The 12,791-nt window shown below is 35.0% G+C and overlaps 2 protein-coding genes across 2 annotated transcripts in view; one reads left to right on the top strand and one right to left on the bottom strand.

The window, feature by feature from the left end:
* The window catches only part of LOC145259825 (anaphase-promoting complex subunit 10-like), a 52,759-nt gene that overhangs the window by 39,054 nt on the left and 914 nt on the right, over positions 1 to 12,791 (bottom strand). The window lies entirely within an intron of this gene.
* LOC145259824 (arrestin domain-containing protein 3-like) overlaps positions 9,129 to 12,791 on the top strand; it is a 96,907-nt gene continuing 93,244 nt past the window's right edge. The window contains exon 1 of the mRNA XM_080117625.1: positions 9,129 to 9,851. Coding sequence (XP_079973751.1) covers positions 9,593 to 9,851 — 259 coding nt within the window. The 5' untranslated portion in view covers positions 9,129 to 9,592. The remainder of the gene's footprint in view (positions 9,852 to 12,791) is intronic.

Genomic DNA, 12,791 nt, shown 5'->3' with positions numbered 1-12,791 from the left:
TTTAGTTTTGGGGTTTAAGGAACTTGTGGGGGAGGGTCTGGGAAGTTTATTTCTGGTGTGGCCGAGGGCATAGGGATACATGGAGGGGAAGGTGAATATGTGGGGTGGGAGGAGGGAGGTTACTTTAAAATTCGAGTCTTAATGTTAAAGTTTTTATGCGTCTCCTTGGTGAGATGATTTCTTGGTAAGTATGTCTTGACCTGTTGGGTGTTCGCTTATGTTTGGAGGCGGGGGGGGGACTATGATTTGGTTTATTTATTTTTAGTTTTTATTTTGTTGTTAATTGTTTGGAGGGGGTTAGTTATTGCTAAGCAGATTTGGGGATATGTACATCGAGGGGGTACAAGTGAAAGGAGTTCATCAGAACACATTCCATTAAAATATTTGTAAAACAGGCACAGTGATGCAACATTGCAGGGATGGGACAGGGGCTGGAGCTTAGTTGATAAAGTGGGACCGATTAGATTGACAACTCTTTTTTTGGACTTTATCGAAGAGGGAAAGGCTAGTGGTAGATGCTCTCAGGCATGAGTAGTATTCTAGCTCGATAGAGGGAACCCACCTTCTTTGCAGCAGCCTTTGCAATGTCCTCTATGTATTTGTTCCAGTTCATATTGCCCGCAAATGTTAGGCTGAGGAGTTTGAAGGTAGAATCCTCAGATAGAGTGCTATTTGTCATGGATATTGGCGGTTGGAGACGTGTCTTGTAATTGTTAAAGGACAGCAGCTTAGTTTTACTAGCATTAAATGTTACCACCCATTTACAACCCCATTCCACTATGGGCTGGACGTCATTTTCTAACGATTCTCCCATTGTCTTAGATATATCTACATCTGTTCTTCCTTCTTGCATGTTAAAGAGCATTGTATCATCAGCAAATATACTCCTCTTGGATACAATATTATCAGGAAGGTCGTTTATGAATATCAGGAATAATAGTGGTCCAAGGATCGACTCCTGAGGCATTCTTGCATTAATATTATTCTGCTTGGATGTATGTTAATGACAACCTGGATGGTCCTATTGTCTAAGAAGGATCTAATGGTGGTCTTGTAGAGGTACAGAATACTCTCAGGTGTGAGTAGTCTTCTAGCTCGATAGAGGGAACTCACCTTCTTTGCAGCAGCCTTCACAATGTAATTGGAATGATTCGGTTTCTGATTGGTTGGTAGAAGTGTGTGGTTCCATCTTATTAGTAAGGCTTTATCACCCCTGTATATAAATAGAAGCTTCCAATTTCCAATATCCTCACAGGGATACACAAAACTATTACAATACTCCCACTATCCAACAACCATGAGGTCGCTTACATGCAACTGAGAAAGATGATCTGTTTACCCAGCAGTTTACCTCCACCTTAGTCCCCACAAACTACTCCCTTCCAAATCTCCCTTACCAAAAGTATTACAATAATGCATCTTTATATTAATTTATTAATACTAGTGGTGTCCGGGTGTGTGGAGGTGGTTTAGTGAGGACCCCCACCCCCACCCCTAAAAAAAGTGGTAGTAGTGGGAGGGGGCGGGGATCAAAACAACAGTGGGTTTTCTAAATTTTGAGATTAAACTTACAAAATAATGTTTTCGAATATGCGACCAAGTTTATCCTTTTTTATTTTTTGTTGCAAGGGAATCACCACTTATCAAGGCCCAGATCCCACTCGAGGATAAGGGTTAAAGAGTGTACAGTGGTCAAAAGGCCTCTATATATTTGCTCCAGTTCATATTGCCTGCAAATGTTAGGCCAAAGAGTTTGAAGGTAGAATTCTCAGGTAGGGTACTATTTGTCATGGATATTGAGGGTTGGAGAAACCTCTTGTGAGCTCCTTACCAAACATAGCAGCAGTACTCCATTTTAGGACATATTTGTCTCTGCTCAGCTTAAAACTTTTCCCTTGCAAGATGCTGTTGGTCCAATCCTTAAAGTCCAGTGATTATCAACTGGGGCTGGTCACAATTCAAGATTTGGACCGCTATGGTCCAATTTTTTATACTTGTTAACCTGTGTGCACCCCTCGGCAGCTGTCAATGTGAAAGACGAAGACATGGCCAGAAGAGAAGACAGGGGAAAAGAAGACTACAGAAACAACGTTTGGAGTCAGTGATGTTGGCAATTGGGGTAATGATGTTGGCAATTGGGGTAACACATTGCATCACGCGTGAATCTTTTTTAGATGAGGATTGATAATTTGCATTATTTGAATTATTCGGACTATTGTTCTCATCTTGTGAGAAAGAAGTTGCAAGTCGAAGAAAAAGGCATCACCTACTAGATTTCGAAGCCCATTTTAAAGGGTACTCATTTTTTTTTTTTATTATTATGTTCACCCCTTACAAAGCATATTGGTACTTGGACGTAAGGGGCTACTATTGGGGGCCATGCCTAGGAAAGATTAACAAGATGTTGGTTTACATTACATTTAAACTTCTGTATATCTAATGGAAGCATGATACTTGACATTTGCATTTTAAACTTTTATCCAAGCCATTTTCTATAATCAAGATCTCATCTGTTTAAATGTATGTATGCATGTATGTATGTTTGTATGTCTTGCAAAAACTTCTATAATCTGAATCTTATCTGTTTAAATGTATGTATGCATGTATGTATGTATTTTTTTTTTACACCTCCAAACAAAGGGCAATGCCAAGCACCCAGGCTAATCTTCTATATATATAAAAGGCAAAATGTGTGTGACCATTTTGTGTATGTCTCACAAAGGATTTTCTCGCACACCGTCCCCGGGGGGGAGGGGAATTACGATCGCTTACAACTGTTTATATAGGTCGTAGATTATAATATCTAGGATTTGGGAAAGCGCATCGCGTCTAGATTTATTTACATCGACTTTTATAAAATTATTGCTATTTTGGCTTCTCGTGTGTTGATTCGGCTTTTTCGTATAAAAAGCGAAACTAATTCAAACCTAAGGGAGCGTTCTCGGCATCGCGCCGGGAAATGTCCAGAAGCAATCAGCTTTAGTCAATATTGTATATCAGACAATTGCTATTCAATTTGGACAATTGGCAGCTGGTTTCCCTCTCCCCAACATCTGTTGAGGAAAAAAACAGTCAAATTTGGGTAAACAAACCCAAACGCTGCCTTGCAGCAAAAGTTAACTGCGTGACTTCTATTTGACCTTCTTAATTAGGTCAAATGGAAGCAGCAGAGTTAACTTTTATTTCGGACACGTGTTTTTAATAGTTAAATAAATAAATTCAAACGTGTCTCCCTTGTATGTCGTGGTGGCCCAATGTTTAACGTCGCACTTTTTTTTTTTACACTTTAATTTCCAACTTTGCCTCAAAGGTTCGGGTTCGATCCTCATACTCACCTACCAAAACTTTTTTTTATTTTACCCCCCCCCCCGAGTTTGGATTTACCTAAAACCACACACACCTCCAAACACCCGGGCATCGCCGGGTACACCCACTAGTCTATATATATATAAAAGCGAAAATGTATGTATATATGTGTGCTTGTATGTCTGCTAAAAACTTTCGACAGACAGAACAAAAATTCACAAATTTGGTCTCATATGAAAGCCCCATCCTTCGCTCGACAAATATCGAAAAATTGGCCAAAAACGTTAATTTTTTCACCCTGAAATCAGCACTTTTCTACAGGAGAAGGTCAGCAAAAACCGTCCTCTCATGATGCGATCGGTTCTACGCATGCGTCAGACGACGTCATAACCTGATTTAGTTTAAATATTTGAAGAACTGACATAATTTCATGTACGTCGTGTTAGCTCAGTTGGTTAGAGTGTTGGGTCATTATCTAAATGTTTTGGGTTCAAATCGTGGTGTGAGACGTCTTTTTTTTTTTTGATTTTTTAAATTTTAATATTGAAGCAGGGTTATTTAAGCCATTTTTCACGCAACGTTCGTTTTTCTGTTTTTTTTACTTCGCTTATTCTTAGGTTTTCATTAACACCCCCCCTACCCCCGCCGACCACACACACCCAAAAACATCCGGCCAACGCCGGGTACCCACAGATATTTTAAATTTTAATATTGAAGCATAATATTGAAGCCATTTTTCACATGTTTTTTTTTTTTGGTTTTTATTTTTCAGATTTTTTAAAGAAGTTTTAAAGTTCGTTTTTCTGTTTTCTTTTTTGTTTTTCTGATTTTTACATTTACCATCGTTCGTTTGCCTTACGTTAGTTTTTTTTGTGTTTTTTTTCGATTTTTTTAAGTTTTACTTCGCTTATTCTTATGTTTTGATTACCCCCCCCCCCACCGCCCGAGCACATGCCTTCCCCGCTGTATTTTTCAGATAAGTTTTAACGTTCGTTTTTCTGTTTTCTTTTTTGTTTTTTTTTTATTTCGCTTATTCTTAGGTTTGATTAACACCCCCACCCCCCGCCGACCACACACACCTCCAAACACTCGGGCAACGCCGGGTACATCCCCCTCGGATTTTTACGAGATTGGTATCATTTTGAAGTCCGGCATCTTGGATGAAAAATATCGAAAAATTGGTCAAAAACATTAATTCCTTCACCCTAAACTGGACCCTTTTCTACAAGGAGGGTGCCGAAAAAATCATTCCTTTATTTTCTCTCCTTCTGCTACTATGACAATTGACGTTAGTTTAAACCACCTGCAAGTGTTTTTAAAGGCTTAATTTTATCTGTTCTCAATTGTATGTCTCTTTGTCGTAGGGGCAATGTGTCAGGCTTTTTTTTTTTCCGCCTTAGCCTCGATGCTTCGGGTTCGAGACTAGCTTCCTACCTAAATTTTTTTCCTCTTTTACATCTTTTTTTTCCTTTTTGCTTTTTTTTGGTTTTTCCAATTTAATATCTTAGATTTGAAAATGGACATCGTCTCTATTTTTTATTTTGATGGAGTTTTTAAAAAATCCCTGATTTCAAGTGTTAGTTTGTATTTCTCGTATAAATAAAGATAAACTAATCGAAGCGAAGGCATACCACCTGGCCCTTCCAGGCCAGCATATCTTGAAGCGTTGATCAATGTAGGGGAAACCGTTCATATCAGACAATTGCTATTCATTTGGACACTGCCAGAGTTCCCACTTTTTGGAGGAGCTGCTTTTCCCCAACATGGTAGGGAAACAAATAAATAAAACGACAGAAAGCGGGAAGCTTAACTGGCCTCCAGTCAGTCGTTCATTTCTGCATCTGCGTAAACTCAATCACTTTAATATTCATTTCTGCAAGTCAACTTTTTGATCGTCATCGCTAAATTTGAATGCTTTTCACTTCCTGTCGCATCATAGCGTAGTGGTAAGATGTCAGGTTTTCTTTCACTTTCTTTTTTGCCTTCGCGTCACGAGTTCGTGCCTGCCTGCCTACTAACACTTGTTTTTTTCGGCCCAACACACATCTCCAAACACCCAGGCAATGCCGGGCACCCCCGCTAGTCTTCTATATATATAAAAGCAAAAATGTGTGTATGTATGTTTGTTTTTTGTGTATGTCCGAGAAAGTCTTTTTCCGAGAAGCGATCGGTCGGCTCACTTCTTCTTAAAACTTTTTATCTTACTTCTAAATGATAATATCTACGAGTTAACAACGCCTGTCTATTTAATTTGCCTGAGTTTGAAAAGCTAAATATTCAACATTTTTTGATCGCCGCGTGTGGATTGGGCATTTTCGTATAATAATAAAAACGAAATGAAGCTTAAGATATTGTTCTTGGTGCGATCGCCGGGAACGTCGAAAAGCAATCAGCTTTGATCAATGTGGAGTTTCTCCTTATATCAGACAATTGCTATTCAATTTGGACAATCCCCTTTTGATGGGGAGCTGGTTTCTCCCCCAACATCTTGGGGAAACAAAAAAAAAAACTAAAAAAAGTTGTCCCACAGTAAATAAAATACTGCCCCACAGTGAAAGTTGACCTCATTAAGTCATTAAGTACGGGCACCTGCCAATTCTTAATACTTAAATAAATTCAAACCTGTTTCCGTTACTATTTCGTGGTGGCCCAGTGGTTAACGTCGCGCGTTTTTTTTTTCACACTTTAATTTCCAACTTTGCCTCAAGGGTTCGGCTTCAATTCTTCATACTTACCTACCAAAACATTTTTAAAAATTTTAACCCCTCCCCTACCCCGACACAAACACCCGGGCAACGATTTTTTATTATTCTTTTGTTTTGACTTACCCAAAACCACACACACCTCCAAACACCCGTGCAACGCCGGGTACCCCCCCCCCCCCGCTAGTCTATTATATAAAAGGCAAAATGTGTGTGATCATTTCGTGTATGTCTTGGTTTTGGATTTTTTTTTTACATCGTCTTTTTTATAATATTTAAGCAGGATTATTAATTACCCCCCCCCCCTCCATACACACGCCTACAAACACCCGTGCAACGCCGGGTACCCCCCGCTAGTCTATTATATAAAGGGCAAAATGGATGTGAGCATTTGTGTCCATGAAAGGACTTTCCGGTGGGGGTTCTCACGTCAGTTACATTTTGTGAGAAGTTTTTGCATAGTTCCCAAATCGTAATATCTCAGATTCGCAAATGGACATTGTCTCTATCTTTTTTTGGATCGAGTTAAACAAAATTCCCACTGTGCCATCGTTTACACTGTTTGTTTGTCTTTTTTTGTATAAACAAAGCGAAACTATTCGAACGCAACCGTCTGGCCTCCAAGCCGTGTAGTATCGATTCTGCAATTGGTCCTGAGTAAATGTAGGGGGAATCCCTTCATACTGAGACAATTACTATTCATTTGGATACTGCCAGAGTACCCCCTTTTTGGGCAGCTGGTCTCCCCCCCTAAAAACGCCCTTGTGTCTAATTTGCTTTCGTTGAATGTTTAAAAACAATGCCATTTCTGCAAGTCATCTTTTGTTTGGATTGACTACGTTAAATTTGAATGCTTTAGACTTCTGGTTGCGTCATGGAGTAGCGGTAAGATGTCAGATTTTCTTTGACTTTCTTTTCTGCCTTTGTGTCATGAGTTCGAGCCTGCCTGTCTACTATCACTTTTTTTTCTTGCTCACCGAACACCTGGGCATCGTCGGGTACTTAGGCTAGTTAAATATAAAAAATAATTTAATAAAGCAACAGTAGGTTCTCTACATGCAATGTAGACTATAATGTATTATGGACTAAGTCACTGTGGAAAGGTATGTGAACCTTCCTCCTGGGGCAGTACAATTGGTCTCAAACTAGAGTAAGCAATCAATCAATTTGATTTCCATGACAATAAAAATATGGGATTGTTAAACATTTGTTGATCATTATTAAATTCTGGGCAACGTCGGGTCTCCGTGCTAGTTTAAAATAAAACCATTCTGTAAAAAAACATTTCAAAGTAACATATTTTATTAAAATAAAAACCATTTTAAAAACATTTCAAAGTAACATATTTTATTAAAATTAAAACCATTTTAAAAACATTTCAAAGTAACATATTTTATTAAAATTAAAACCATTTTAAAAAACATTTCAAAGTAACATATTTTATTAAAATAAAAACCATTTAAAACAAAACATTTCAAAGTAACATATTTTATTAAAATAAAAACCATTTAAAACAAAACATTTCAAAGTAACATATTTTATTAAAATTAAAACCATTTTAAAAAACATTTCAAAGTAACATATTTTATTAAAATTAAAACCATTTTAAAAAACATTTCAAAGTAACATATTTTATTAAAATTAAAACCATTTTAAAAACATTTCAAAGTAACATATTTTATTAAAATTAAAACCATTTTAAAAACATTTCAAAGTAACATATTTTATTAAAATTAAAACCATTTAAAACAAAACATTTCCATGTAACATATTTTATTAAAATTAAAACATACCAAGCTTATGAAGAAGAACCTGAAGTCCTACCTAACTAATATTCCTGATGAACCAAGTGCAAAAGAGATCCAAACAATTAAGGGAACAGCGAGGATACTAAAGAGAGCTTTCGGCTGGTTTCAATAAAAAGCAGGGCAATGTTGGCAGATGGGTTAGCTGCCCCATACCAAACGTTACAATCTTCAAAGGAAGAAAAAAAAAAAAAAAAAATTCTACAGCTACGTACAGTGAAAACGAAATAATAGGAAGATCTCCATCATTCCTATAATTCTTGGAGCATCTGGACTCATAAAAAAGAATTTAAAAAACTACCAAGCAAATATACCTCGTGAACTAAGTACAAGAGATATTCAAACAATTGTACTTAAAAGGACGGTCAGAATCTTAAAAAGATCTCTCGGTTGGAATATTATATATAAGATACCGAGTGAATGTTTGGTTTGAACAAACTGATAAGAAAATTGAAACCACACACACACACGTATATATATATATATATATATATATATATATATATATATATATATATATATATATATATATATATAGAGAGAGAGAGAGAGAGAGAGAGATATTATTATTATTAATAATAATAATAATAATGAAATCATTTTATAAAAGGTTAAAAAAACAGTCCATTTTCTAATTTTACAACATGAACTAAACATTAATCAAAATGGACTTTTCCAGGGCATTCACTGTGAAACAGAAACCGGAAGTTAAAAAAACAAACAAAAGAAAAAACTCGCAGAATTTGTGGATAACTATATATATATATATATATATATATATATATATTGACTTGAATCATCTGAAGATATCGACAGGATAATATTATTGTCGTGTCGATTGAAACAATTTGTAATGATTTAAGCAAAAAAAAAAAACAAAAAAAAAAAAAACAGACAAAAAGAAACCCGAGGTTGAAATAATAAAATCATATTTAGCTCTATTAAAGTATTGAGCACTTTTCCCCCCGTTTTTTTTTTTTTTTGTTACCAAAGATACCTCTTATATATATATATATATATATATATATATATATATATATATATATATATATATATATATATATATATATGACAAATTCGTTGTAACAGATACTACTCTTTGAATTATTTATTTGCAAATAATATAAATGTTACATTTTTCCAAATTTTGTACAAGCCCCGATACTACACTTTGATCGTAGGCGGATAAATCTCGTGCAGTTTCATATGTGCGAATGGAATTGAGCAGTAATCTTTATTCTTTCGAACTGAGAATGCTTAAAAACGAACAAGCTGACAGTTACTGCGGTATAAGCGAACAGCGGAATAACAGAATGTGGTTTTACGAACAGGTTAGTTTAACTCCGAACATTTTCGTCGTTCCGGACTGAGCCAGGAATGAGGAGGGTGTAATGTTGTTTAAACGGAGTTGCTTTGTGACCACCATTGTCCGAGTGGAGGACGATCTGGCTGGGAAGTTCCTGCACCTCGACGGGCAGAGCTTCCCTGGCCCTTTCCTTTAAACCCTAGGGTCGTCGGTTAGTCCTCTATTTTTTTTAATTTTTTTAAATTATTTATTTAATTTAATTCCTTTTTAAAAGGGTGCGAGTTAGCTGTTTACACCGTGGACCCTATTGTGGGTCTCACGGTCAGTTGAGCGCATCTTTTTTTTCTTTTTTAATTATTTTTTATTTAAAAACAAAAAACAAACAAAAACAAAAGAAAACAAAAAAAGCCTTTTTATGGAGGAGAAAAAGTGCAAAAGAAACCAAAAAATGAAGAAGCGATGTTGACAAAAAAATGGGCAAACTGAAGTGTTTCGAGATCTTTTTAGACAGTAACAAGTCCGTCTATCACCCAGGGGAGAGGGTCACGGGCCAGGTGATTGTCGAACTGAAAGGGGACATGAAAATGCGCTCCCTTCGGGTTTTTATGCGGGGTGTGGCCAAAGTCCATTGGACGGAATCCCGATCCACGGGAAGTCGGCTCGGCTCTTATACGGAACACTACAACGCCGAGGTGGAATATTTCTTTAAGCGGCAGGTGCTCTTTGGCGGAGGTAAAGTACATTCCTTTATCATTATTAATTCGGTTATTTAATTAATTTATTATTACTTAACGTGCTTATTTAGAATCCAACCTATTTTTAAACTAAAAATACAGAAAAATCTTGCAGAAAAAAAAAAAATAAAATAAAATAATAATAATAATAAAAATAAATAAAATTAAAAAAAATACAAATTTTTATACGTACGTGCCCGTCCACGGAACGAAAATGTCATATTCCAAAAATTACGTAAATTTATCGAGTATTTTATTTTTTATTTTTTTAGCTAAGAAAATAAAATTTTATGACTAAGCGAAAGGTTATGTTTTGATCCGCCATGTTTTATAAATAAGGGGGAGACAATTCAATTCTAATGATTGAGATTAAAATCAGCCCTGTAATTATTGATTATTATTGAAATCCTATCAAAATCGCTAATATCACAATGCTTTTATACTAAAAAAAACTACTTAATCAATTTACGTGATGTTTGGAATATGTTTCTGTACACACACATTATATATATATATATATATATATATATATATATATATGAGAGAGAGATTTAATTCTAAATAAGCACCTATTTATTTTTATTATAGAAATTTGAATTTCTCTTGGAAATAATGTTCAATTTTTTAAATTTTGGTTTAGTAGAAAGAAAAAAAAAAAAGTAACCATAATAATGTTACTCGTATAGATCAGCCCCCATGGCTGATAATATTGTAAAATATGATAACTAGTTACAAACACCCGAAAAGCAACTACAAAGAATTAAACTCGGGTTCCTGAAACGGAAGCACAAAAATATCCAGTCTTTTACTGATTTTTAAGACTGTTGCAATGTTTTCGTTGTAAATAGTTGCTTTTATTAATTTTTGTAATTTCTTTAATTTTAATGTTTTTTTTTCCAGTCACGCAAAAACTGTATTTGTTTTTGCAATCTTTTTGAACAAAATACTAGGAAACAATTCTAAAAATAATAACAATGCGACCCCCCATATATATATATATTATATATATATATATATATATATATATATATATATATATATATATATTATTGGTTTTTAGTTATATACTTGAACTAATGCAAACATCTTTTTATTATTTAATTAAAATAAATAAATTAATCAAATACCAAAAAGTACGTATGTAGAGAATGTACCGTGCTATTTTTTAAATGTTATTTTCAAGTCTAACGGTATCTTTTGTTTATTAAGGTGAAAGTACAGAACAGTTACAAAACACCTTTACCATGGTAAGAATGGCTTTCTAAATAACATTATTTACGTATGACTTGAACTGAAAACCAATTTTTTTTTTTGTGCTAGTGCAATAATGCACTCATTGATCCACGCTATTTTTAAAATAGTATTTTCAAGTTTAGGTACTCGTGCACTTATTGATCCGTGCTGAAATAATGTTATTATTTAAAAAGCCATTCTTAACATGGGGAGGGTGTTTTGTACCTATTCTGTACTTTAACCTTACAATTGAATAAAAAAAACATATTAAACGTGGAAATACGATTTAAAAAATAGCACAATCGAATCAGTAATCACTGTCTGCATTAGTGCAACTGCATTAGTACCAAAATATTTATGGCAAGTAAGCTATGCAGAAACGTTCATACTTGTCTGTCTCGCAGGTACTTATGTAGAAAAAGTACCGTGCTGAAGTCGTAACTTTATTTAGAAAGCCATTCTTACCATGGAGAGGGTGTTTTGTAACTATTCTGTACTTTCAACTAAAAACTTGATAAAAAAAAAAAAAAAATACTTCAAGCAAAGTACCCCGGCGGCCCGGGCGCTTCTTGCGGGCCTGTCAGACTAAAAACAAACAAACAAAAAAAAAAAAACGTATCCAATACTTATTTTCAAAAATTCTTAATAGTAAAAAAAACAAAACAAAAAAAAAAACAAACTTAGATGTCTAGGAAATTGACCCCCGCACCCCACCTCTAAATTCCACAGTTTACACTTTTTTTTTTCCTTTTCACATTAATCTCCTTCACTTTCAGATTGAAAGAAAATTGGTGAATGAGCCCTGGTTGTCCAACCTGCAAATGGTGTTTATTCCGAACGCCGTTCTTAACATGGGGAGGTTGAAAATAAAATGCCTTCCGGAATAAACGCCCCCAACTTCCCCATGTTAAGAACGGCTTTCGAAATAAACACCTTTTGCAGGTTGAACAACCGATGCACATTGACCAAAAAATGTTATTGTCCAGGATCAGTTCTACTAAATTGAACACGTACTTTGTGACCATCACTGCAAAAATATTGCGACTACTCTCTCACGTGACAGATGATTATTCCCGTCTAAAAAAAGGGGAGGGGGTAGGGTAAATTTTTACTTTCTTTCCAACTCGATGACGACTTTTACAGGTTTTCGGAATAATGTGTAGTTTAGCGACGTAATTTATTTGACTGACAAAAAGTTATAAAAACTATATTTTTATATAAAACACATTAGACACAAAGGCTGAAATAGAACCAGAAAAATACTAATTTTTATTTTTATTTTTTCCATTTTTATTAGACCACATGTACGACAATCGAGGCCGCCATATTGTTTTAAAAATTTAGCCTTTCTAAGGTTTGACAGATTGATCTTTTTAAGGCCAAATCTGTCCTTTTTTACGCTCTTGGAAATGTTTTGGCCGCAATTTTTGTAATGAAAGAGCGTAAAATAGGCCAAATTTGGCCTTTAAAAGGCCAATCTGTAAAACCTAAGAAAAGACAAATTTTAACAACAATATGGCGGCCTCGATTTTCGTACATTTAGTCTAATAAAAAATGTTGAAAAAATAATGTTTTTGTTTGTTTTACTTCCGCCTTTGGGTCTAATGTATTTTATATAAAAATAAATAGTTTTTATAATTTTTTTGTCTGTCAAATAATTTACGCCGCTAAACTACACATTCCCCGGTTTTCGAGTATGCCGTAG

Source organism: Euprymna scolopes, chromosome 35 (genome assembly GCF_053919585.1).
Source record: "Euprymna scolopes isolate OS-2025 chromosome 35, ASM5391958v1, whole genome shotgun sequence".
NCBI classification, from domain to species: domain Eukaryota; kingdom Metazoa; phylum Mollusca; class Cephalopoda; order Sepiida; family Sepiolidae; genus Euprymna; species Euprymna scolopes.
The sequence above is the reverse complement of the archived record's forward strand: the minus strand, read 5'-3'. Positions and strand labels throughout refer to the sequence as shown.